General features: G+C 29.2%; 5 protein-coding genes across 14 annotated transcripts in view; 3 read left to right on the top strand and 2 right to left on the bottom strand.

The window, feature by feature from the left end:
* Window positions 1–641: 641 nt before the first annotated feature.
* On the bottom strand, window positions 642–14,214 carry rept (RuvB-like helicase 2 rept). 3 transcript variants are annotated; one of them, XR_014982364.1, is made up of 9 exons: window positions 14,071–14,214; window positions 13,580–13,693; window positions 13,077–13,511; window positions 12,572–13,004; window positions 12,228–12,496; window positions 12,041–12,146; window positions 11,850–11,877; window positions 10,531–10,903; window positions 642–1,075 (listed from the first exon to the last, which is right to left on the bottom strand). XR_014982364.1 is itself a non-coding variant. In XM_035863629.2 (8 exons), exons 1-7 carry the CDS (start codon window positions 14,074–14,076, stop codon window positions 11,852–11,854), a joined length of 1,389 nt encoding a protein of 462 aa, XP_035719522.1. In that variant the 5' UTR covers window positions 14,077–14,214; the 3' UTR covers window positions 9,849–10,903; window positions 11,850–11,851. The 3 variants fall into 3 exon arrangements, 1 of the variants encoding a protein (XP_035719522.1); XR_014982365.1 differs by lacking the exon at window positions 642–1,075 and adding an exon at window positions 9,851–10,358; XM_035863629.2 differs by lacking the exon at window positions 642–1,075 and having other exon boundaries at window positions 9,849–10,903.
* LOC118440511 (uncharacterized) lies at window positions 5,131–11,875 on the top strand. Its single transcript, XM_035863647.2, has 3 exons — window positions 5,131–5,775; window positions 10,790–10,921; window positions 11,078–11,875. Exons 1-3 carry the CDS (start codon window positions 5,670–5,672, stop codon window positions 11,104–11,106), a joined length of 267 nt encoding a protein of 88 aa, XP_035719540.1. The 5' UTR covers window positions 5,131–5,669; the 3' UTR covers window positions 11,107–11,875.
* Window positions 14,215–14,579: 365 nt separating the features above from the next.
* On the top strand, window positions 14,580–16,169 carry LOC118440478 (DNA primase large subunit-like). Its single transcript, XM_085658332.1, has one exon. It carries the CDS (start codon window positions 14,805–14,807, stop codon window positions 16,167–16,169), a length of 1,365 nt encoding a protein of 454 aa, XP_085514458.1. The 5' UTR covers window positions 14,580–14,804.
* A 403-nt stretch (window positions 16,170–16,572) lies between these two features.
* On the top strand, window positions 16,573–21,600 carry GlyS (glycogen [starch] synthase). Of its 2 annotated transcripts, none has more exons than XM_035863628.2 (12): window positions 16,573–17,250; window positions 17,889–18,047; window positions 18,156–18,340; window positions 18,703–18,899; window positions 18,994–19,186; window positions 19,250–19,512; window positions 19,609–19,819; window positions 19,889–20,025; window positions 20,381–20,513; window positions 20,589–20,975; window positions 21,063–21,272; window positions 21,435–21,600. In XM_035863628.2, exons 2-12 carry the CDS (start codon window positions 17,909–17,911, stop codon window positions 21,462–21,464), a joined length of 2,085 nt encoding a protein of 694 aa, XP_035719521.1. In that variant the 5' UTR covers window positions 16,573–17,250; window positions 17,889–17,908; the 3' UTR covers window positions 21,465–21,600. The 2 variants fall into 2 exon arrangements, with proteins under 2 accessions (XP_035719521.1, XP_085514457.1); XM_085658331.1 differs by lacking the exon at window positions 16,573–17,250 and adding an exon at window positions 17,365–17,514.
* A 3,576-nt stretch (window positions 21,601–25,176) lies between these two features.
* The window catches only part of Wdr62 (WD repeat domain 62), a 119,291-nt gene continuing 118,103 nt past the window's right edge, over window positions 25,177–26,364 (bottom strand). For all 7 annotated transcript variants that reach the window (XM_085658329.1, XM_085658330.1, XM_085658324.1 and 4 more), the window contains one exon: window positions 25,177–26,189. In XM_085658329.1, coding sequence (XP_085514455.1) covers window positions 25,810–26,189 — 380 coding nt within the window. In that variant the 3' untranslated portion in view covers window positions 25,177–25,809. The remainder of the gene's footprint in view (window positions 26,190–26,364) is intronic.

Genomic DNA, 26,364 nt, shown 5'->3' on the forward strand with positions numbered 1-26,364 from the left:
TGCATACTGGTAAGGGTACAGGATGTGCCAAAATTCGTGTGTCTCGCATGGCACGCAAAACGACATCAATGTCTTCTCCAAATTCCAATGATTCGTTGTGCCAATAACTATGGACAGTATTAGTTAGTCAGTCGTACTATTGAAATCTTTCCACACTTATGTAAATATATATCTATATGTGTATATGTATGTAGATATGTATATAATATACTAATTAATATTTTTTAATTTTCGTAATAGTAATAGTTCTAGTAATATATTAATATTATTACAAAAATATATTATTATTTATTATAAATGTATTATAAATGATTACAAATATTGTAATCACTTTATATACTATTGGTTATGTAATATTGGTTACAAATTATTATAAAAATATAGTAAGATATAATACTTTATACTATTTATATTATTTTTTTATATTTATATTATTATATATATATACATACACACACACACACATAAACATACACGCATATATTATTTATTATTATATTATTAGTAATATATATATATATATATATATATATATATATATATATATATATATATATATATATATATATATAGGTATAACAAATAAAGTATATTTTATGTTAGTTTTTATTTTCATTAGCTTCCAAAATATCAAGTTATTAGCTCGTTTCTCGAATGACGTCGCAAACATTTAATAATTTATCTAAAATACGCTTCTCTCGTTAGCCAAGTTACACCGTACTTAAAGCGTTCTTTCGCATGATCGCATATTTTTATTAACGATCGCGCGATTACTCGACAAGACTCATCTCTCGGTCGACGCTTCGTGCTTCGCTTGCACGCGACACGAGAGATAGCCATTATTAAAAAAGAAGATGATGATGGTTTTTTTTCTTTTTTTCTCTCTTCTTCTTCTTTCTCTTCATCCTCCTTCTCCTTCTCCTCCTCCTCCTCCTTCTACTCTTCTTCTTTACCTCCTATTCTTCATCCTTGAGAACCGCGATGAAAGAAGATCGTCTCGTACACGTTTATAATACCTTACAAAGTCAGGGGGTAACGATGACGATTTAAATCGTAATTCCGTTTAATTTACACCCTGTAAGAACGTTAAATATTCATGGGGTAACGTTGCTCTCTTCTCGAGAACAGCTTGGAGATGATAAAATGGTTAAAAACGATTTCCCGATTGTCGACGATTTAATCAACGATACTTTACTAGGTTTTATACCTTTACCAGAAATAAAATGAAGTCGTTCAATTAGTACCATTTTAATTATTATAATTCTATCGACGATGGATCTAGATCTTTTTTTAAAAAGGTTTTTAACGTGTACATACGTATTATCTGTCATGCAATTTTCATTAATTTCATCTCAAAGGATTAATTTTATTATGAATAAAAAGCAAAATATTCATTATTATAGATTTATAAATATATATATATATATATATATATATATATATATATATATAAATGCATCTAATATGTTATCGTGTATCTTGATTTAATAATAAGTTTATTTCGCTGGTAGTTAAGGATGATCATAACATATCCACCACCCTCTTCCTCCTATAATTCATTCAATTAGACTTGATAATTCATTGGTTGTTAGCTAAATGTATTAAGCGATACGAAATATATAAAATATTATTATACGAACAAAATAACGATATATTGCAAAGGACAGCAACGATTAGTCTGATGATTAATCTGATTTTCATTAATAACACAATTAACTACGATTTCTTTAAGCGTTTTATTTCCTTTCAAATCTTTAGATTTATTACATGTAAATATTATAATATCAAAATATATACACAACTTGATAATCCATTTTATTACATAATATATTTAATTTCGAACGTCTATTGGCTCGTACATCAAATACTTTGAGTACTACAACAACAATAAAATTTGGAAGGAAAAAATTCACGACATACATTGCAAAGATTACGACGGTTAATCTAATTTTCATTAATAACACAATTAACTGCAATTTTTTCAAGCGATCTATTTCGACAAAAATTTTTTTTTCAATTGAATTTATTAAATGCCATAATTATAATATCAGAATACATAACTTGATCCATTTCATTACGTAGTCGAACGTCCGTCGACTCATATACCACCACATACACTGCTCGTGAAATCCAGCTATTGATCGTTGTCGCGAACGATAGACACGCGCGCGAGAGAGAGAGAAAAAGAGAGAGAGCGAGAGAGAGATAGCTAGATAGATATATATATATATATATATATATATATACATATATATATATATACACATACACACACATATATATATAGAAGAAAGAACGATCGTTCACATTGCAGGGAGTCGAGTCGGTAAGAGTTCAAGGATTTATGGTTAATGACGGTAACAGAAAGAAGGAAGACGAAGAGACGGTTTGTTAATAAAAATCGTGGAAATAAAGTGTAATAGTAGAGACGGTTAGAATCGCTTGGACGATCGTAGAAAAGATCTGGAAAAACGGTGAAATAAGCGTCTGGCTTGCGTCGCTTTTACTCGCCGTTCGATATGCGTCGTTGCGTTGGAAAATGAGGAAATGGGAATGTTGAGAAAGGAGAGACAGAGAATGGGGGATGAGAGAGAGGGAAAGAGAGAGTGAGAGAAAAAGGAGGTAGGGAGGAGGACGCCGGCTTTAGGTAATTAATGTAAAAAAGAGAAAGTCAGAGAGAAAGAGAGAGAGAGAGAGATAGTTAAAAAAAGAGAGAGAAAGGAAAAAAGAGAAATACGGAAGAATGGAAGTTCGAATGGAATAAGGATGGAATAAAAAACCCCGCCTTCGTCCCTCGAATCCTCCATTTTTTTTACGGTTCGCTTTAACGGGAGAACGCGCGAGATCTCATTTTTTTTTCCTTTTTCTTTTTCCTTTTTTCTTTTCCTCTCCTCAAGCCCTCCCTCCCCCTCGCCACCACATCCACCACCACCACTCGCTGGAATTTTGCACAGCGCGAACAAATTCTCCATGCGACGGAGGAGAAACGTCAAGCGAGCTTGTCGCGTCGTCCGCCAACTTTCAGTGAGGAAGAGAGGTACGGAGGCAGCAGGCATCCTCTCGAAGTCGCTCTCGAATTCCTTTTCGAGTAATAATGCCAGTAGCGTGGAGAGAGAGAGAGAGAGAGAGAGAGAGAGAAGAGATAAGGGGGAGGGATAGGAGAGAATGAAAACGACGTCAACGAGAAGGCTCGTCTTGGAATATCGTGAAAATGCGACGTCGACCGACTCGTTTAAGGACGTTCGTGCGAACGTATGCTCGATTCGAACTCCACGCTACCCTCCTTCTACTGCCCCGCCGCTCCCCCCACCTCCTCACCACATCTTCTCTTTCTATGTCTATCTCTATCTCTATCTCTATCTCTATCTCTATCTCCCTTTATCTTCTTTTTCTTCTTCTCCAATCTCGATCCTTTCACTTTTTAACCCAGTTTCCATTGTTGAACCACCACCATGCCACTGTCACGCCCGGCGTCGACCGTTTGTAATTAGCGTCGCTATCGTCGAACCTGCATATTTGTCAATTTTCTAGCTTCCCTAGCTTTCTTTCTCTATTTCTCTGTCTGTCTATCTGTCTAGATCTCTCTCTTTCTCTCTCTCTTTTTCTCTCTTTCTATATGTATATACATATATATATATATATATATATATATATATATATATATATATATATCCCTATCTGTCTCTATTTCTTTCTCTCTTTCCTTTCATTTTCTCATTTTCTCTCATGACATAATTCTCCTCATCGATGATGTCGATCGATTTATAATGTACGAGGACACGTTCCTGCAATTACATCCACTTGATTTTAAATCGGATCAATCTATAAATGACTGAAAATAATTATCGTTGTAGGTATGCATTACCATCTATCCTATCTCTCTTTCTCTCTCGTTGAAAAAAAAATATAAAAGATGGAAAATAAAAAAAAAAAAAAAGAAATAAAGAAAAAGAAGAAGGAAGAAAAGCAAAAAAAAAAAGTGACGAAGCGCGAGTTATTTATACGATTGATTGATTAATTTATTTCCAATCGTAGCTCTCGCGAGTTCGTCGCATGACTAACGCGAATGAGTAAATAAGCACGATCGTTAAATACATATGCCGATCGTACTGGTAGATTTTATCCGATGATCGAAATATAATCGTTGATCGTTGATTATCAAAGAGTGTATGAGGGGATGAAATTTATTGGGTTTTAATCAGACTATTACGTCGCACCCTTATATGCGTAAACTATATATATATGTAAATGGCTGCTTTAACGGCGCGTTTACCGAGAATGATTAATATAAATCCTTGACGCTCCCAGATTGTCTTCTCGAACACCTTGATCGTATCACCTCTATCTCATCTCATGCTCACCTCGACTCATGTATGTACGTCATATTATAAACTTTTTCTTTTATAGTGAAACAATACAGACAATGATTTCTACTTTCTACTTTCTCATTTATTAAGTAAATTACGTTGATCGATATATTGTATTGAAAAAAATTTCTACAAATAATAATTATGGATATACCTTAACTGTATATAATACCTGTGTATGTGTGTGTGTATGTATTTATATATGTCTATATATGTACGTATATACATACGTATGTATGAATGCGTGTGTGTCTGTGTGTATATGTATTTACGTAGAGAATAAAAATAAAAGCATGGATTATAAATAGCGTCTCATCGAAAGCTCGTCTCGTGCCTAATAAATAAACAACTCTTTAATGAGATGGTAATTAATTCCTAGTAGCCTCTGGTGAAGTCTCGAACGATAATCGATCAATAATATCTACATACGTCTTCTCGTAAAAAAAAAAAAAATAAATAAAAAGAAGAAAAAAAAAAGGAAAAACAGAAAAATCTTCTTGCTCTTTTTTTCTCTCTTTCTCTCTCTCTCTCTCTCTCTCTCTCTCTCTCTCTCTCTCTCACACACACACACACACACACACATTACTCCGAAGAGTGTATCTGAGAAAAGAAACAATGATCGCAAAAAAAAATGATGCAGCGTCTCTCGTCGAGACATAAATAAATACCTATAGTATATACCTGCGTCCAATCCACATCCCACCCAACCCCTCTCCAATACCTCCACCACCACCACCACCCTGTTCGCTCGTTTTTATTGCTCGTTAAATAGTAAACCTATCAGTTAACGACGAATTCTAGAAATGGTGTGAAATAAAAAGATGAAGATACCAATCTCTGTAAGAGAGTAAAACCGATCTCTTCCTTCTTCTCCTCCTCCTCCTCCCTCTTTCCCTTCATCTCCCCTCTTAACCCGACCCCGAAGATATTTTATTCTCTACCAACGGATTTCGCGAGTTTGCGTTCTCGACTTTCCCCACTCGCGGCCAAGTGTTTTCACTTCTTTACGAGTGTGCCCGCGCTTATGTTAGTGCCGATCCAAACATCGCGTAGCAAACTCGACGATCTCGAAAGAGAGAGACGAAAAGAGAGGCTGAAAGAAAGAAGGAGAGAGAGGGAGAGGGAGAGAGGAAAGAGAGAAAAAGGGAGAGAGAGAGAAAGAGAGAGTGTTATCCTCTTCTCGATTTTGAAGTGTGATTTTGAATTAGTAAGATCCAAAAAAAAAAACGAAAGAAAAAGAAAAAGAAAATACAATAAAATAAAATAATCGAGAAGACTTGACTTCAAGAAGACGAAAGAAAAATGTCGATCATACGGACGATCTTAACGTTTTGCGTGCTGGTGGTCGTGATCACGCAAGCGAAGCCTACGATTTACAAGAGAAATCAGGACAACGTTTTTGAACCAGGTAAACAAACAAATAAATATCTAAAAACGATCGATGATCGTTAGCGAACGTTAAGAAAAAAAAGAATAAAAGAAAGAAAGAAATTAGACGGATTTGTCCTCGTCAAGATTTTCATTTTCATCTTTAATCTTTCTCATTTTCTTTCTCTTTGAATCTTTCTCTTTTAATCTTTCTCTTTTTCTCTCTTTTTTCCTTTTTCTTTCTTTTCCCTTTTCTATCTTCTTACAAATCGTCGAGTTTAAATAAAAATTATAAACTCGAGGTGATAAATATTACACGAATAATTTAAATTGATTCTATGTTTTATTTTAAATGTAAATTTTCAACAATTCAACATTTTCTATTATTACTCTTCATCTAAAAAACATACGTACATATATCTTCTTATAATATGTAACATCTCGGACATCGTAGTTACTCGTCACTAGGAAAAAGATAACGAAGCAGCTCGTTGAAGAAAAATATCTCATTCGTGTTTCTCATTTCTTTCTTTCCTTTTCTTTCTCTTTTTTCTTTCTTTCCTTTTCTTTCTCTTTTTTCTTTCTTTCTTTCATTTTTCTCTTTCTCTCCTTTTTACTAGACCGAATAAAATCTCTCTTTTTTCCTCGACGAAAAAAAGATGGTCAGTTAGTACGCGCCGGTAGTCGCTTAAATAGGAGAACGAGACATGCGTGTCCTAAATTTTGTTGAAGGCCACATAAAACATTAAAAACAGAATATAAAGAAAAAAAAAGAAAAAGAAAATAAAATAAAATTGAAAGAAACAAAAAGAAAAGAACAAAAAAATTAAAACTGTTCGTATTTCTCTTTCAAATCGAAATAGGTCTTAACATCTTTCTCTCTCTCTCTCTCTCTCTCTCACTCTCTCACTCTCTCTCTCTCTCTCTCTCTCTCTCTCTCTCTCTCTCTCTCTCTCTCTCTCTCTCTCTCTCTCTCTCTCTCTCTCTCTCATTCTCTGTCGCTCGAAGAAAAAGTTTACTGCAGAAAAACTTTCACGTTAATCGGCGTCGAAATTAATTAACGTAAGAACCAACATCGTGTTTTCTATATATTTCTCTCTCTCTCTCTCTCTCTCACTCTCTCTCTCTCTCTCTCTCTATTTATCTATCTATCTATCTATCTATTTACCTATCTTTTTCTTTCTCTTTCTCTACCTTTTTTCTCCCTTTTTCTCTCTCTTCTTCTCCTTTTCTCTCCCACCCTCTCTCACTCGTTTAACAATATGTCACGGGACGTCATGTCAGTGTCATGTCGGATATTCCACCACATTATATATACATATTATATATGTACATTATATATATATATATATTATATATATCCCTATATTTATATATATCCCTATATATATTATATATATCCCTATCGGTGTTATTAATCATCGATAACGATGGACAACGAGTTGAGACTGGTGTCGAATTTATATATCGAAGTAAATAGATAAGACTATCGTTGCACCTGGTCCCGAGTATGAACTTTATTAATTATTAATAAAAAAGAAGAAGAAGAAGAAGAAGAAAAAATGAATAGAAAAAAGAAAGAAAGAAAGAAAGAAAAACCAATCGATTAGATTCATTGATTGATGTAAAGTATGTACGTTCGGTTAATAAAGCGTGTGAAATCTTCAAGCGTCGCTTGTTATCTTTATCTTTTCTTTCTTTTTTTGTTTGCTTTTCTTTTCTGTTTTAATTGATCATTTCGAAACGGAACATTCTCGATATAAGGCGATCATTGACAGGTGAGAGAATAACGGAACGATGACGTCAGTTGGAAACGCGTGGGTGAGGATTATAGAGAGGCCGTGATCCCGGGTTAGATTGTATTCTTGATTTCTGCGGCACCCAGTCACGATTAACGCGTGTTTCTCTATACGTTTACGATCGTTAGTATGAACCACCGGTATCAGTACTGGCACTGATACCAACACCAACATTCACACTAACACCAACATCAATACCAATACTAATACCAATATCCAACACTAATACCAATATCATTGAAACCTAGGTCCCTTTCCACTTGCTACACGTTAATACACGTGTTCGCATTCATGGAGATATATATCACGGCTAATCTCGAAATGCGTCTGTACGGTGCAACGAATGAGAGACCACCGGCTGACACTACAGCAAACTCTCGAAAATCCCGGAGTCTAATTGAGACTCGTGGTTTAACTCAAACGTAGACGAGACTGTTTTATAATGTCCGTTTGTTATGTATTTCCAACGTATATATATATATATAACGTATATATATATATATATATATATATATATAGTATTTAGTACATATGTTTTAACACCCTTCTTCTCTCTCTCTCTTTTCTTTTCTTGTTGATGATGCGACTTCTTTCATATCACATGCCAATGTATGTGTGTGTGTGTATATATATATAATTTTAACACGTCAGGGATAATCCGACTGAAGAGTCAAACATCGAATGAACCTATCGTGTAAATGTATGATAAATAGATATCTACATAGAAAGTGAAATAATATTAATTTTTCTTTATACTGTTATGCGGTACCAATATTATGTGGTATGTGCATGTGCATATTTGTGTGATAATATCTATGATATTAATTTCGAGAAATCTTAATTAAAGATACGTAACATTGCGTTAAACGTTCACGTTAAAGGTATTTGATATTTAACGATTCAACATTATATATCTATTAAAAATAATATGTCGTTTGACCGGTCCAAACGTATTGGCAAATTTACGGGAAAAATTAATAATCTAATATGTTCGATCTCTTTTCCTTTCTCTTTTATGTTAATTTGATTTATACAGTAGTTTCTTACAAACATACACACACATACACACATTAATTCAATCGTAATGGATTACATATGCAACAATTGTCCTTATCAGTTTACTATTCTTTCATTTTTCTTTTCTCTCTCTCTCTCTCTTTCTCTCTCTTTTTTTCCTTCTTTTCTCTCTCTCTTTCTTCGGATATATAAGGAAGAAAAGTGATCCGTGAAGTGATGATTGTAACAATATCTCTTGTTACTGGAGACGAAAGTATTCAATCGAGAAGCATCCACCTACGTAGGAGCTTTAAGACGACAGAAAAGGAAGTCGATAGCTCGTCCTTGGCTATTACTGTGGAATGAGGACATGAAAGAGGGAAGGAGAGACCTGATTAGATACGTGGAAAATGTGTATGTGTGTGTATATGAGAGAAGGAACACAATGCGTCACCTATTGCAACTAAGTGTGCACCATCCCAAAGTACAAGTGTTACGTGAACTAACGAGTTTAATCCCTTAAAGCTTAAATTGTTAAAGTTTTCAACGCTTCGTTAGAAACACTTTTATCTTTTTCGTCCTATCTACAAAAGCTGACAAAGTGAAAAAGAAAAAGAAAGAGAGAGAAAAAGAAAAAGAGAGAAAGAGAAAGAGAGAGAGAGAGAGACAGATAGAGAGATAGAGAGAAAAATAGAGAGAGAGAGAGAGAGAGAGAGAGAGAGAGATAGAGAGAGTATGAAAAAGATCGACTTTTTATTAGATAGACTTGCAATTATTTGATATGTTTTATTAAAAGTCGGAATGGAAAGACATTGGACAATAAGAGTTTCTTAGTACTTTAAACTTAATACCCATTTCTTCAAATTTTTCTACTAAAAAGGAAATTGCTTCGTCGGTAGTAAAATAGTTGAAATATTTGGAATAACGTCACACCAACGTAGTATGGTCAACTTTTTTCTGTGTTCTAGTTTCAAATTATTAAAAATATTATATAAAATATTATAATCGGAAATAATGTTTGATAATATCGTAGCGACGTAATATTCAATCTTTCTCTGTGTTCTAGTTTCAAAATATTAAAAATGTTATATAAAATATTATTTATTATACGATTGTTATATGTGTTATAATTTTCTTAATTGTTATTATGAATTATAATTTGAAATAATGTTTGATTAAAATATATGTTATTATTATTATTATTATATCATTAATTTTTTTTCTCTTATTTATTGGGATATTAAACGAGTCTCCGCCAAGTCTAATTTTCTTCTTCTATATTTAAAAATGTTTGCACTATGATGATGCACAAATTTTTAGTATAGCTGCCCTATAAACTTTCTTTTGTCAATGTGGATTGTAGGATTCAATGTTTTAATGTATCCTTTTTTTTTTTAACTGTTGGTTATGAGATAGATTCCTGAATAAAGATATTATTAATGGATTATGCGTAAGTATTTTCTGTGGTTTCAACAACTTTTTTTTTTTTTTTGTATTTCCTAAACCACCGGCACATATTTTTCTGTTTTATCGTGATATTTGCGTTGTATTTTATTGTTATTAGGTATTGAAATAATCAATGAGACTATGTTATATTTTATTATAAATATTTGTACGTAAATGTAAAAATTCGGTCGATTGTATTTTAATTGTTTTGTTCTGTGCATATTATATTCAAGTATAGTATTCGTAGCTTATGTTTCTATGATTGTTGTTAATTTATATTTATAACATAGTGTATTATTTCGTTCCAGATTGTATTTATCGATTATTACTTCGTGTAATATTTTGATTGTAGTGCTCTGTCTACGTCCTATGTATTTTATACCTGCCAATTATTTACATCCTCTAATTATTTAATTTTTTGTTTTAAATTGTACTTTACATTTTTTACATTTATCTATTTGTTAACTTATTATTATTATTATTGTTATTATTATGATTATTATTATTATTATGTGGACAAATTGTATGTATATGCGAAAGAATTTTATACTTACTCGAAGTCTATAAAAATAACGTCCACGATCTACGGAGATCAGCGAAGAACTGACGTCTTTATTTAAGTTACTCTTTTATTATGCTTTATTTACAAATACACAGAGACACGCGACACACATTAACCTCGTATCTAACTCGACGATTTAAAGTATTTCTTGTTTTTTCTTCTTTTTTTTTTTCCCCCCATTTTTTTCTTAAAACGATCGATAGATTTACGTTTCTCGTTTGTTTATTAATATAATAATTATTTATTTTCAGTAATGATACCCGTGTCTTCTACCGTAATCCCATTGCCAGTTTATAAAGTTGAATATGGATTAGGTTTTATATCAAAAGATAAGAAAGCTCAATCCTCGTTCAAACCAGATGGCACTGTGAAATTAATTACAAGTAAGTATTGGAATAACTAATAAGTAAATAATGAATAAATAAATAATAAATAAAGAAATAAATAAATAAATAAATAATAATCATTCTCTTCCCTATATATCTCATAATCTCATTTTCTTTCCTATAACAAATTTTGTGTTTTCTTTTATTTTTCAGTTAAGAAAAGTCAAGAAAAGAAAATTTAATTTGGATCGTTTCGACGATAAATATATAAATAATTCGTAATGATAAATAAATTTAATGTAATTTAAAGAGCTTATTATAATTCTGCGCAAACGTTGATATCGTTTTTAACATAAGTTTAAATGCTTTACACCAAAAATTAATTTATCTCCAACACATTTCTTCTTAATAATTAATTTTATTTACTTTGAATAATGTTTTAGTATATATTATATATACACACATATGTACATACTAATGGATTATATGTAACAGAAGTAAAAAAAATTATATTTGTTTTATATTTATATTAATCAAAATCAAAATAGAATCTTTGTTAATGATTTTTAGATTTATTTATCGAACGGAGAATGTACAAAAGCATGTTGTCCCTTTTACATCCTTGTAAATATGATTTTAAATATTTCATATGTCCAATCAATTAAATTCTGCAAACATAGATATATGCAAGTTTGTATAAGGATGTAAAAGGTACATACTAGTAGTGCGTGTTTCTATCTAATTTAGAAACTATATATGAAAAGTTGTTATATATAATATTTGTTAATTATATTCAAAATAATATCGCAAGAAAATCAAAAGAAACAGGATTTGAGATAGCTTAATATAAAATACTTTGTATCGTGAAAATCATATTTATCATAATCCATAAATATTTATGTGATACGAACAATATACTGTATTTAAAAATTAAAAATTCTTAATTTATATATAAACGATAAGTAAATTTAATTAAAATACATACTGTTACGAAATTTCCATAGGTTCTTCAGCTGAAAAAAGAAAACAAAAAAAATAAAAAACAAAAAAAGAGAGAGAGAAATATCGATTATTTCTATTTTCGTATATTCACATTTATAAAAAATATGATTGTTTTTGTTTTTCAATAAATAAACATTTAATATTATTAATCTTTAATATTTAATGAGTACTCACGTAATTCATTGAACATAAAATCATCCTGATATTCCTTAAGAAATTGTGTCGATCTATTTTCATCGAGAAATAAAGAATAAACACGTTTCACGTCGTCTATACTCACCTAAAAATGGACAAAAAAAAAAACAAAGAAAATATTGCTGCGTTTACATGTACAATAATTATCAAATTTCATTTTGCTTACTTCTGTACTTTTTCTACGTCGACTGACAAGAGATGCGGTTGTGATTAATTGAATAGCATATCTCAAAGACGTTTCCAAAGCAATTCTCGTAAGAACAGTCAATGCATCATCTGCCATTTCACAATCTTCTTCCTCGCATCTTATTTTTAAAATTTCTTTCAATTCTTTTTCTTGATACGGAGTTGTAGGTACAATGATCATACGATCGAGTAAATCGATAGGAATACCATGTGGACTTTTATAATTAGTTCCCCTGATTCTTGTAATTCCTGAGATAAATAAACGTATTGACATTGGTAAAAAAATAATTTACATAGTTTACTTTAGATTTACATATAAATTACCTCTGTTCGTTGCCATAATAACAACCGGTGCCATTTCGTTTTCTAATGCACGATTTAAAAATGAAAAACATTCAATATCTAACATATGGACTTCATCAATAAATAATACTCCTGGTACTATTTCTGCTTTTCCTTCTTCACGCCATTCGGCTACTTTAGCATTTATTTGATCTCTTACTTCTGATTTAATTTCACCGGTATCACCGGAAAATAATGCTAAGAAACCATGAGTTCTACTATTTATAACATCAACCTCATGCAAAGTGACAGTATGAACTACTTCTTTTCGTTTTTGTAATTCGCCCTCTGGACACTGTACAAATCTCGTTTGTGATCCTGTTGCATCATAATCCCGAGCTCTTGTAAATGAACGACCTAATTTATTAATTTTTCCAGTTGCTTTATCAATCGTGATAACGTCACCAGCTTGCACCTACAAAAGGCTGATGTTAATGAAAACGAAAATAAAACAAGATTTTAATAAATATATTGTAAGAATAGAGACCTTTTCTTTCATTAAACTATCAATCATTTTATTCCCTAAATCATAAATTGTTTCCATCTCTGTTGTTTTTAACGTTAATTTTCCAACTTTTGCACCAACTCCTGTAGCAGGTCTATCGACTTGAATTTCTACTACTTCGCCTTCTATTATTTCAGTTTCTTCTTTAATTCTAACTCCTATTGATTTTCTTATAGCTTGAGTCAATGCTTCTGTTTTGCTCATCTCCAAAGAATAAATTTCAGATCCTGCCATCGATGTAAATGGAGTATCGATTCCTAAAGCTTGAGCTAATCCCATGGCAATGGCAGTCTTACCAGTGCCAGGTTGACCTGCCAATAAAACAGCACGTCCTGCTATTTTTCCATCTTTTATCATCTCCAAGACAACACCAGCAGCTCGACGGGCCATGAGTTGGCCAACCATACCTTGGGATACCTACATCGAATTTTAATAAATAATATAATTGTTAAATAAAAGAAATAATTATGATATAATTTACTTACATGGCGAGGTTCCAAACTATCATCTAATCCTAAACCTCTAATATGAGAATGAGCACCAATACGCTCAATCCTTGTGATCTCACGAACTTCTTGGACTTTTGTTGCTGCTACTGTCTATAAAAAATAATAAAAGAATATGTAATAATATAAAAGTTACAAATATCATACAAGTATGGATCTAACATACAGTTACCATGTCAACCGCTTTAAATGAATATAATGAATGTTTTCCATATATTGACAAAAAAAAAACAAAAAATTATATTTTATAAAATAAATAATTACTTGTCTTATGGAAAACTAACAATAAATAATTTTTATTTAAGAAAAATAAATAAATTTTGTGTAAGGGTTAACCGGTAACTATAATTCGGAGAGTATTGTATGATCATATATAATCGTAATGACACTTAAGAATTTTACAAATAAGAATTTTAAAGATTTATTAAATATAAAATAGATTAATATATAGAATTTAATTCAGTTCTTACCGCCATGGTAATCGTTTACACACGTGAGTACAACAGTTTAAACTTCGAATCTTTCACTAAACCACATTGCTCCATAAAATATATTCGTAATACGTAGATTAGTAACTTGACGTGAATAATCGTCCACGATTACAGCGCCATTTTCTAAAATAAAATTTAAATACTTGTTATTCTTGTTAAATTTTAATATAAATATAAAAGATGGATAAATTTGAAAAGAAATAGAAAAATTTTAAATACTATTTCGATCTATTACCTCAATTATTATATTACATTATATCATTTATATAATATATAATATATATATATATTTTTTTTTTCATTTATTATTCTTTAATTATTTTTGAAAAAATTAACCTATTTATTTAATTTATATTTAAATATATGCTCTAATATAACATAAAATATTTGTTAGTGCATATTGAAAAACTCATAACAAAAATTATAATAGAAACAAACAAATTTAAATATCATAACCTAAAAATAAGTTCTTCGTTAGTAGAGAAAATTAAAATTTCTTATAAATAGAAATATAATCATGCTACAATGAATATTTAATTTATTATATTTTCTAAATCGGCTTTTTTGTTAACAATACAGAAAATATAAAATTAATACAAAACTAGCAAATTAAAGTATAATATTGAAAAAAGTGAAAAAGTGAATCAAGAAAATTATTTTCGTAGAATTTTTCATTTTTTATTTATATTTTTTAAATATTGTATCATCTTCAAATGTTTGCTTGTCATAACTCAGATACATCTGTAAATCCTACAGAATCATATTTACATGATTTGCAACTGTACAAATATTACCCAGTAGGAAATTTTTCATTGAAAGAATTAGAATCAATATGTATGCAACGTTTAGAAGTTCTACTGTTTGTAGAAAGGATATATTTAGGAACTGGTATAAGAAGAACGGCACAACAGTGCAAGGAAATATTAATAAATGAATTGAAAAAAAAAGGTTATGATATATTTGTAAAAATTATAAATGGTCCTAGCAAAGAACTAGGATCAGATGTTAAAGTGATGAATGAAATATTGTACTTGAGAAAACAAGATCATATTTCTCATTTTATGTTAAGAGGAGTTTTTTCAATATATGAAAGAAAATGGTTTCACATTCAAGAATTAAGACTTTTTTATTGGAGGTTATATACATCAACTAATGAAGAGATCAAAGAATTTTTTAATGTTAATAAATTAAAAACACATAATATTTCTGAAGAAGATAAAGAAGAGCTGCAAGAATATATTAAATTGAATAATTTACATAACGAGCCTTTTTACAAGGTCCCATTTACATTTGTTATAGATTTAGTTGAAACGCATAAAGTTTTTCTTAAATATGGTATGGCTTTTGTACCTGAAAAAGAATTAGCTGGATTATGTTTTGGTTACTTCAAGGAAAATTTAGCTGAAGGTTTAGAATCCATGCCATTAGTTGCAAACGATGCAGTAAATGATCCTAGAATCAATAAAATTTTTAACATGTTAACTGAGTATATTAATAAGGAAAAGGATATAATAAAAAAAAACTATGTCCCATCGCTATCAGAATTAGACGATATGTCAAAAAAGTCTTATCCATTATGTATGAGAATAATTCATGAAATGCTAAGGAAAGATCATCATCTTAAATATGGAGAACGTAAACAGTATAGTTTATTTTTAAAAGATATTGGAGTTACTTCAGACGATGCCATGGAACTTTGGAAACAAGAATTTACAAAAAAAATAAATGAAGCAACATTTGAGAGAGAGTATGGATATCGATTAAGACACATATATGGCGAAGGAAATATACGGAAAACTTATACCTGTTTGAAATGTTCAAGTATTATCAATCTTAATATAAAATCAACAGAATCTTATGGTTGTCCATTTAAACATCTAACAAATGCATCACTTACACAAAAATTAAATGAGTACGAATTTGTACTTGAAGATATTGAAGATATTGTAAAATTATCATCAATGAAAAATTATGAAGGAGCATGTAAAAGATATCATGAAATCACACATAATTGTAATATATATAGAACATTTAATTCTCCTGTTAATTATTTTTTTGGAAGTCGAATGAAATTATAATATAGCAATATTAGAAATATACATATATATATATATATATATATATATATATATATATATATATTGCATTTTATACTGATAACATTTAACACGTATAAATAATAAAATTCATCTCGAAATCTTATCATAGATTAAAAATATGTATAAACTACGCAATTACCAATTATTTATTATACTTCCGAAATCCAATCAGTTTACTTTTATCTTATGCGTTTTAAATAAAAAAAAAAAAGAAAAAAAAGAAAAAAGAAAAAAAAAGAAAAAAAAATCATCTTATCGCCAATCGACGTATGAAGAATTTACATAATATTATTTCAACGACATCTATGACGTAATCTATCGTTCACAGAGAAAAAAGAAATTAAAAAAAGGCGTAACTAAGAAAAACTAAAAAGAATGAAAAAAAAAGAAAAAAAAATAGTAAACGTACGTAATACTTAAGAAATCAAACAAACAATTCCGACATCGCATAGATTCATTCGTAAACAACGTTCGTCGTTTTAATTAATGAATTATAATTTATATATGTACCACGCCCATGTGCGTTGTAAAGGGATAAAAAGAAAATAGGAAAAAAAAAAAAGAAAAAGGAAGAAGAAAAAAAGAGGAAAAAAAAAGATAACAAAAAAAAAGAAATGAAATGGAATTAACATTTGGCGCTAAATTTAGTCGTTTGAATTTTCAAGGGCGCAGTTTAGCGTCACATCTCACTCTCATCATAATCCTAAGATAGCACGTAGATACTTTCTACTATACCTATAAAGAATTTCGTAACGTTCGAAATATGATTACAAACGATTCAGTCGTTCGAAAATTAATCCGGGAGTGATTTTGTGCCATCTATTCGTCACGGAAGAGACCCAAGTGAGATCATGTTATCGTACGTTCGCCGTTATTCATCTGCCTAAAGTACCGACGATCTTCAAGCCAAGCCCTTGTGACCTTTCCGTAGTCCGTGGTGACCTTCAAACGAATTCAAGCGTGGAAATCTGCGGCTCGTCGTCTATCTGACTGAGCTGCGAGTGATAGAAAACAAATTTTTTTTCAACACTCGTGACGAAGGAGGAGAGACGATTGAGCGGTAAGAAATCTAACGAATTTTAAACGTATATTTTAATGGTTTTATTTCAATACCTTAAAGATTTTTCTCTCAAGTGTTTCTATACCGGTGTAATTTTTCTATTGTCATTGACCTTTGAACTTAAGTGTCGATACCAAAACGAATGCGTATTTTTTTTTTTTATAAACTTTCACTTTTTTCTTTTTCCTTTAATATGAATCTCATTCATAATTGAATATTGGATTCTATGATGAATGAAACATTCGAGAAATAAAGTCGATACAGGTTTCTTGTTTTTCTTTTGGTTTTAAATAATATATCATTTTGTCACGTGTGCATAATGTTCGAATGATATTCAACTCTATTTCGATATCTTATTTCATTAATTTTATTTGTTTAATACGGTATTTTATTGTTTTCTATTATCTATCAGAGTTTAATAATAATTTCAATAGTTTATTTGTGTTGTGTAAATTGGTGAGAAATAAAATGATAATAAAAATAAATAAATAACAAATTGTTAATTATAGCTTTTATAAACGTGTGAATTATAAAATAATACAAGTTGAAGAAATGAATGAATGAAAATGAATGAATAAAGATTTAATATAGAAAAGAAATGTTAAATATATTAAATGGATCATTATTTTAAATTGTAGATCAAAAATAAACTAGCAAAATGTCCAAAGAACGTGCTTCCAGAAGATTTTACCGTGTAGACAGTAGCAATGATTTATTAGAATTTATGGATCGTGGCTATACAGCTCAACATGAAAATCGTTGGAATTTTGAAGTTGCATGGGAGGTCGCCAATAAAGGTACAATTAATTATAATAAACACTAATGTATATAATAGTATATACCATTTGATAAATAAGTTTGATAAGTTTCACTTTTATATTGTTATATATATTTCTATATTTTAGTTGGTGGTATATACACAGTAATACGGTCTAAAGCTTATGTATCTACTGAAGAAATGGGTGATCAATATTGTCTTATTGGACCGTACAAAGAACTTACAGCAAGAACTGAAGTCGAAGAGGCTGATTTTCCTCATCATAACCCATTGAATCAAGCAGTACAAATTCTACGTGATCAAGGATTTAAAGTAAGTGTTAATTGTACGTTTTAACAAATTCTAAATATTCTACAATAATTACTAGATATAAAAGAAATTATTAAAATATGTTAACAATGAGTTGAACATTGTACAAGAATAAAATACATTGTTGAATTGATTAGTATTAGTTAAAGACACATGTGCGTAGTTATGAATTGGCTACATTTCAAAGGCTACAAATATAAATCAAGGACGTATAGTTATGTGTTAGATATAAGAGTTCTTTTAATAATAGTTCAATGTGTTTAACTAGAGTTTTTTGGTTTAATTGTTTATTACTATAGATTTGTGTATAGTGATTGTGTCCTATAGGATACTTCAATTATTTTAATATATAAACTTTTATTGAGGTTGTAACTGGAACATGGCTAGTTGATGGAAATCCTCAAATAATTTTATTTGATATTGGAAGTGCAGCATGGAAATTAGATGAATATAAACAAGAAATGTGGAATACATGCAATCTTGGTATTCCTCATTTAGATATTGAAGCAAATGATGCAGTAATTCTTGGATATTTAGTTTGTCAATTTATCTCTGAATTCAGGTAAAACATATGATTTAATATATTTATCCTTTAATCAGATAAATAATTTTTATATTAAGATTTAGATTTTTATATCGCATCTAAAATGTTTCAGAAAAGCAGCAGAACAATATTCTGTTATTCCACCACGAGTAGTTGTACATTGTCATGAATGGCAGGCAGGTGTTGGTTTAATCGCATTAAGAACAAGACACGTTGATGTTGCAACTGTCTTTACAACACATGCTACACTCCTTGGAAGATATTTATGCGCAGGAAAGACTGATTTTTACAACAATTTAGATAAGGTAATTTATATAACATTTTTATATTGTTAGATAAATTGAATTATATATCTACTTCATTTACAGTTCAGTGTAGATGAAGAAGCCGGGAAGCGCCAAATTTATCATAGATATTGTATGGAACGAGCAGCTACACATTTAGCACATACATTTACAACAGTATCGGATATTACAGGATTCGAAGCTGAACATTTACTCAAACGCAAACCTGATATTATTACACCAAATGGATTAAATGTTAAAAAGTTCGCAGCACTACATGAATTTCAAAATTTACATGCCGTCAGCAAAGAGAAAATACACGAATTTGTACGAGGCCATTTTTATGGGTACATATTTGTTTGAATCGTTAACAACGTTGCATTATTTATTTTATACTTTTATGATTTATATTCTTTTTTTTTTTTTTTTTTTTTGTTTTTCAGGCATTATGATTTTGACTTGGACAAAACTTTATACTTTTTTATCGCAGGCCGTTATGAGTTTGGAAATAAAGGAGCTGATATTTTCATAGAAGCTTTAGCAAGATTAAATCATTATTTAAAGACGTCAAGACCTGATATTACTGTAGTTGCATTTCTTATTTTTCCAGCGCGTACTAATAATTTTAATGTAGAATCATTACGTGGTCATGCCGTAAGTAAGACTTATTACATTATAATAGAATTTATAAAATCGAATGACCATTATTGTTCTTATTACTAGGTAACCAAAGCACTAAGGGATACAATTACTGATATACAACACAAAATGGGTAAAAGAATGTATGAATTATGTTTGTCGGGTCGTATGCCAGATGCACAAGATCTTCTTTTAAAAGATGATATTATTAAAATAAAAAGGTATACGATATTAAAATGAATATGTATATTGATATCATATTGTAGTCTGTTCAATGAGATGAGTCAGAGGATGTAACATATATATATACGTGACAGGAACATGATTAGGTTAGGAGTATATATTTATTACCTTAGGACTTTATAATAGTTTTTAGGTAGGAAGTTGAAACAAGTATTAACAATAACTTATTAAAATATACTCTTAAATTCAATAATTAATTATCACTTCACAGCCAATAATTATATGTATCTATTATGTTGTCTTAGCAAACCAATGTTTCGTTTACGTTTCTCAACTCGTCTCATTGAATCGATTTTATTAACATAATTGTTATATATCATTTCTTTGTCTCAGATGTTTGTATGCTCTACAAAGAAATGGATTACCACCTGTTACCACACATAATGTTGTAGACGATTGGAATGATCCAGTCTTAAATTCCATTAGAAGATGTAATCTTTTCAATACAGTTAATGATAGAGTGAAGGTAATTGATTCTTAAAACAAAAAAAAAAAAGAAAGATAACAAAACTAATAATTTGTCATTTTTTCTTTTTCACAGATGGTATTCCATCCAGAATTTTTATCATCAACAAATCCATTGTTTGGATTAGATTATGAGGAATTCGTTCGTGGTTGTCATTTAGGAGTATTTCCATCTTATTACGAACCATGGGGATATACTCCCGCTGAATGTACTGTTATGGGCATTCCTAGTATAACTACTAATTTATCTGGATTTGGATGTTTTATGCAAGAGCATATAGCCGATCCAATGAGTTATGGTATTTATATCGTAGATCGAAGATTTATTAGTTTGGAAAATAGCGTTCAACAACTTGCACAATATATGTTCGATTTTGCTCGACTTAGTCGAAGACAACGTATAATTCAAAGAAATCGTACCGAGAGATTGAGCGATCTCCTTGATTGGAGGAATCTTGGTATCGTAAGTTAATTGATTATTTTATATATTTTTTTTTTATTACATACGAATACCATTAAATATTAAATGTAATATAATTCATAATTATAGTACTATCGTCAAGCTAGAATAAAGGCATTGACAACTGTTTATCCTGAGCTTGCATCAGAGTATGCAGAGGGTGGTGTAGGCAGATTTAGTTATCCAAGACCGATTAGTGAACCACCTTCACCATCATCTTCAAGACATACTACTCCTGCAGCCTCTGTCCATGGTTCTGATGAGGAGGACGAGGAGGATGAAGTAGATGAAGAAAAGGAGGTAAAGTCTTAAAATATATTACTCTTCAAAACTTTTCAATGTATTTTTAAATGCAATATGTAATTATTATTATTATTATTATTATTATTATTATTATTATTATTATTATTATTATTATTGTTGTTGTTGTTATTATTATTATTATCGATTTTTTTTTTATAGCTGGAAGAATTACGTTCAATGGGAAAGTGAAACTGAAAGCTACGATAGAATTTTATGCTGAATTTATGTGCATTCGAATATATATAATATAATTTATGAAATTTTTATTAATAGAAATGCCAAAATATTAATTATTATACTAATTTTATAGGGAGCATCATTGCCTCATTCCAATTATGTTATTAATTTTTGTTTCCTTTTGTCATTGCCATTTACAGCATGCAAAAGATACAATGATGAAAACAAGGATAAATGAAATATTGTTTTAAATTGAATCATAAATAGTGATTTTTACTAACTTAAAAAAAAAAAAAAAGATAGTCTTAATTTTTATGGACAATAATCTTATTTATTAGATTGCAATATAATTTTTGTCGTATTCTTTTGATAAAATTAAAGTTTATATAATTTGTAATATTCTGGCCAATATTATCTATAACTGTTTTCGTTTAATTGGCATCAAAAACAATTTTATCTTTTTACGAATGAAATACGACAGAAATTACACAACCATCTAATATTATCTATGTAAATGTCGTCAACTGATGATCATATAGAAAATTTCCCAAGAAATATTTGTCATTAACTATTATATAAAATTGTCCTAACGTCTGATTTGAATGAATACTCGTAATCGCTGTTAACTATCTAACTATATACATACGTTATATCAGCAAACCTTATTTTGCTACATTACTACTACTACCGTTACATACTCTCAGTCTCAATAATTCTGATTAATTGTTTTTATTATCATATTAATTACAAAGTTAATAGTTTTAAAAAAACTGATATTTATCTCAAAATTTATTACACGTTAAATAAAATTATTACTATTATAATAATTTAATATTTTAATAAGATTTAATAGAATTAATTATTATTAGATAATATATTGCTGCTGTATAGGAAAATTATATATTTATCAGAATTGGCACTTGAATAAAATCTCTCTAATTTTCGTCATTAAATTTTTGTCTGTCACTATATATTTTTTTCTTTTTTTTTTCATATCAAGCTTTTATCTAATAACATATATAATTTATAATGTTATAAATATAGTTCATATCCTTCTTTAAAGAAACAATGAATGGATTCGATAGAAAAAAAAAGAAAAAAAAAATACGATGATAAAGTAGAACAAATTAATAGAACATTAACATTTTAGATAATACACATTATTATATTATTAATTATTAATATAATATACAAAATGAAATGCTAAAAGATATTTATGAAGAATTGTTACATTTGGCATCTATATTTTTTTATGAAGTCATTTACTACTTACGGAGCTCAAATAAATATGTACATTTAAAAAAAAAATGGATAACCTATTATATATTCCATAATCGTATAACTTAATACAACGCACGTAATATACAAAGCCACTGTAATTTTTAATTATGAAATGTCATTGTAGATGATATTAATGTAGCATGAAAGTGATAATTTGGAATGAGAATATGTTCTTACATGAGTTTAATTAAATACGTTTAGATGCATAATGAGATTCAGTACTTTGTTGTTCAAATTGCATATGTTTCTCTTTCTACACTCATGTTCATTTTCTAGCAATACATATTACAAAAATGCTGATACCAGTTAAAAAATTTTACATATACTAGAGTTTGTTGCTCGTATGTGGTTATTTCTTTTCTTTTTTTTTTTTTTTTTTTTTTTTATATTATTATCTTTTTTCTTTTTTCTTTTTTTTTTTGTTTTTAATTATTTTCAGGAATATAAATCTTTTTTCGTAAACATTTTGTTTTCTATATCTGTTGATTATTTTTTAATCTTTACATTATTAATTATTAAATCTCACAGAAATAAATAATTATAATTTCATGTAAAACTAATAAGGATTGATTAGCAGTGATGTTACCAAAGAAAATTGATTATATATATAAAATATTTTTAAATAGTATTCTTTCATATAATATTAAAAGCAGCACATTATATAGGAATCTGTGTTTTTATGTGTATTGCTGAATGAGATTTGTTAACCTAAATGGCACTTTTTATACATTACATACAATGTGAGAATGTTATAATAAACAAGAAAGAACTTACAACGTAACAAAACAAAAAAAAAAAAAAATAGAAAACAGATTACATTTTTCTGCAAATGTTAAAATCGTTAAATATTATACATTTCAGATGTATTATTCCACAGTACAATTCCGTCCGTTCGAGAATATGATTGATTAAATATTATAATCGTGCATCAATTATTATTCAGTATTGCAGGCTTCGCAGCAAAGTTTTTTTTTAGCTTTCGAAATTTAACTTCTACTACTCACACATACATACATACTCATATATAGACGACGTCTAATTTATCGAACTACATACAGAAATTGTACGAAATTTTACACAAGGAAATGCAAACATATTTGTTTTTCTTTGTGATTTTGTCTGTATCTTGTTTTGTCTTTTTTTCTTCTTTTTTTTATTTTTTTTATTTTTTTTTGTTTTTTTTCATAAAATATTCTTATTAAAATAATTCCCAAAGATATTTGCAGAAGACTTCAATTTTTATGAATTTTTCGAAAATAACAAATGTATGGATTAAAAAATAATATTCTAGACGGACTAATGCATTTTAGAAAATTATATGTGTGAAGTATAATAATGTATTTTTAATCTCTCTGCCAGTTTTATGATTGAAAATATATAATATGTATATTTTATTGTTTTAGTAGAAGTCTTCTACTATTCTTTGCATATTTTTTATATTCATGTATAAGATATTCCAACAAGGTACAATAATATTCTAACTATAGTTTGCAGGTCCTTATGATTTTATAATTGTGATGTCATTGATAAAAAATTTTGGACAATATCATTGCCAAATTCTAATTGAAATTTATGATGTTTTGGAACTGTGAGAAGTACTCTTAGGAATAATATGTTTACGTGGAAAAATATGCAAGTATAGGTCAATTCCTATGACAAAATATGCCATTATTATAAGGTAACATCAAATTGGTAGTTCGTGCAAATATCGATTGTAAATTTCAATCAGTTTTACAAATCAAAGTAAAAAATATTTCTCCCGGTTCTTTGTACAATTTTATATTAACAACAACTAAAAACTTTTTTACTATTTTCGACAAAAAAAGTATTAACAATGCGTAAACATTTAAAAGAAAGAAAATTTCAATAATTATAAATAACGTTATGTGAAATATATAATCATATATTTGCACCCTACATTTTTCTATATCTGGAAAAGCCTGGTTATACTTCTTAATATAGTAATTTAGTAACTAGGCGCTTTCTTATTCTGGCAAGTTTATATACTGTATATTATTTTTTTTTTTTTTTTTTTTTTTTTTATTAATGGACTGTCTAAAAGCTTTTTAAACATTTAGGAGGGGAAAAGAATTTCCCTTTTTACCATAGGTACAGACAACCCCTTTGGTTACATAACAAGAATACTAATATTACGTTATAATACCATTCAATATTTGATAAATATACATATATGTATGTTTGTTGTGGATACTATACTAATAGTCTTTAGTTAATTGGCATTTCCCGGCATATGGCCTCAAGATAAAATACGCACAAATTCGACACATTTGATTTTATAAATAGGATAAATAAATGTCCTAAAGTTATACCATATGACATTATTTGGAGTTTATCCGGTTATTTTCACACGTTCCTTCCTCAGCATATTTATCATCAAATTGTATTGATTAATAACAAGTACTACATTGAACGACGTTGAAGATTTCCTCATCTCCAAGTGCGAACCATTATAGTGCTTAAGAATTAGTCAAAAATAATATATTTTGTGCTATGAAGTTCTTTTTTTCTTCCTTTTTCCTTTTCTTTTTTTTTTCCTTTTCCTTCTTCTTATTTTTTTTTTTTCTAATGATACTGTTCAGCAGTTAGTAATACATGTTATAATTCCTATCAAGTCCCAAGGCTCCATTGCTGACAGTTCAATCTGCTTTTTAAGAACTAAGTTTATATTAAATTCATTCAAAAAGTACTCACAAAGAATGCAATGTACTACTATGACAAATTGAAAAGGAACATATGCGTGCTTACGATATGCACTTAGGATCTTGGCAACTGAAATACCGAAGTCCCTCTCTTTTATTTATTCATTTTCATTTTCATTTTCATTTTCACTTTCTCTTTCTTATATTTTTCCTTTCCTTTAGAAAAACAAAACAAAATATCCATATCCTGCACTTAGGAATGTGATCTAATATTATTATTATTATTATTATTATCGCCGAGAAAATACTTATTCACTCATCACAAACGTACGTGCTTTTGAACATGAATACATTATCCATTTGCATAATAATCCAATTTATCATCAGATGGACGGATTTTCTTTTCTTCTTTTATTTTATGTATGGCTCGATTGTGTCCCTCCCATCCTTTGTTGCATCATATTTAAGAGTAATTCTGAATATTGTTGCATCATGTTCACTACCTTCCCTTGATCTTGGCCTGCAAGTAATTCTTGAAACTTCGCGGTAACTTCGTTCGGGGCAACATTATTACTAGTTTCATCGTTATGATTTTCAACGCCTGCCACAACTAGTCGTAATGTACGCATTGTTTCATTGACAGAAGATTCTAGACCACGTAACATTGTATCCCTATCGATGGTCGTTCTTGATGGATCATCCTCATTGTCTATAGTTAAACGTTTGTACAGTTGTACAACGTTATCTGCTGTTCGCGTAAGCTCATCCGCAATTGTATTGCATAGTTGAGTTGACACTGCAAAGACGATGTCATGGCATTAAAAATTTTTTTTTTCCCCATGAAACTATTGAAATACGCATTCACTTTTTCTTTTCCTTTTTTTCTTCTCTCTTTTTTTTTTCCTTCTTTTTATTAAGATAAATGTTACATTTGTTTTGAAATATTATCAAATAATATCATGAATATAATT

Source organism: Vespa mandarinia, chromosome 7 (assembly GCF_050613455.1).
Source record: "Vespa mandarinia isolate Hongniang chromosome 7, ASM5061345v1, whole genome shotgun sequence".
NCBI classification, from domain to species: domain Eukaryota; kingdom Metazoa; phylum Arthropoda; class Insecta; order Hymenoptera; family Vespidae; genus Vespa; species Vespa mandarinia.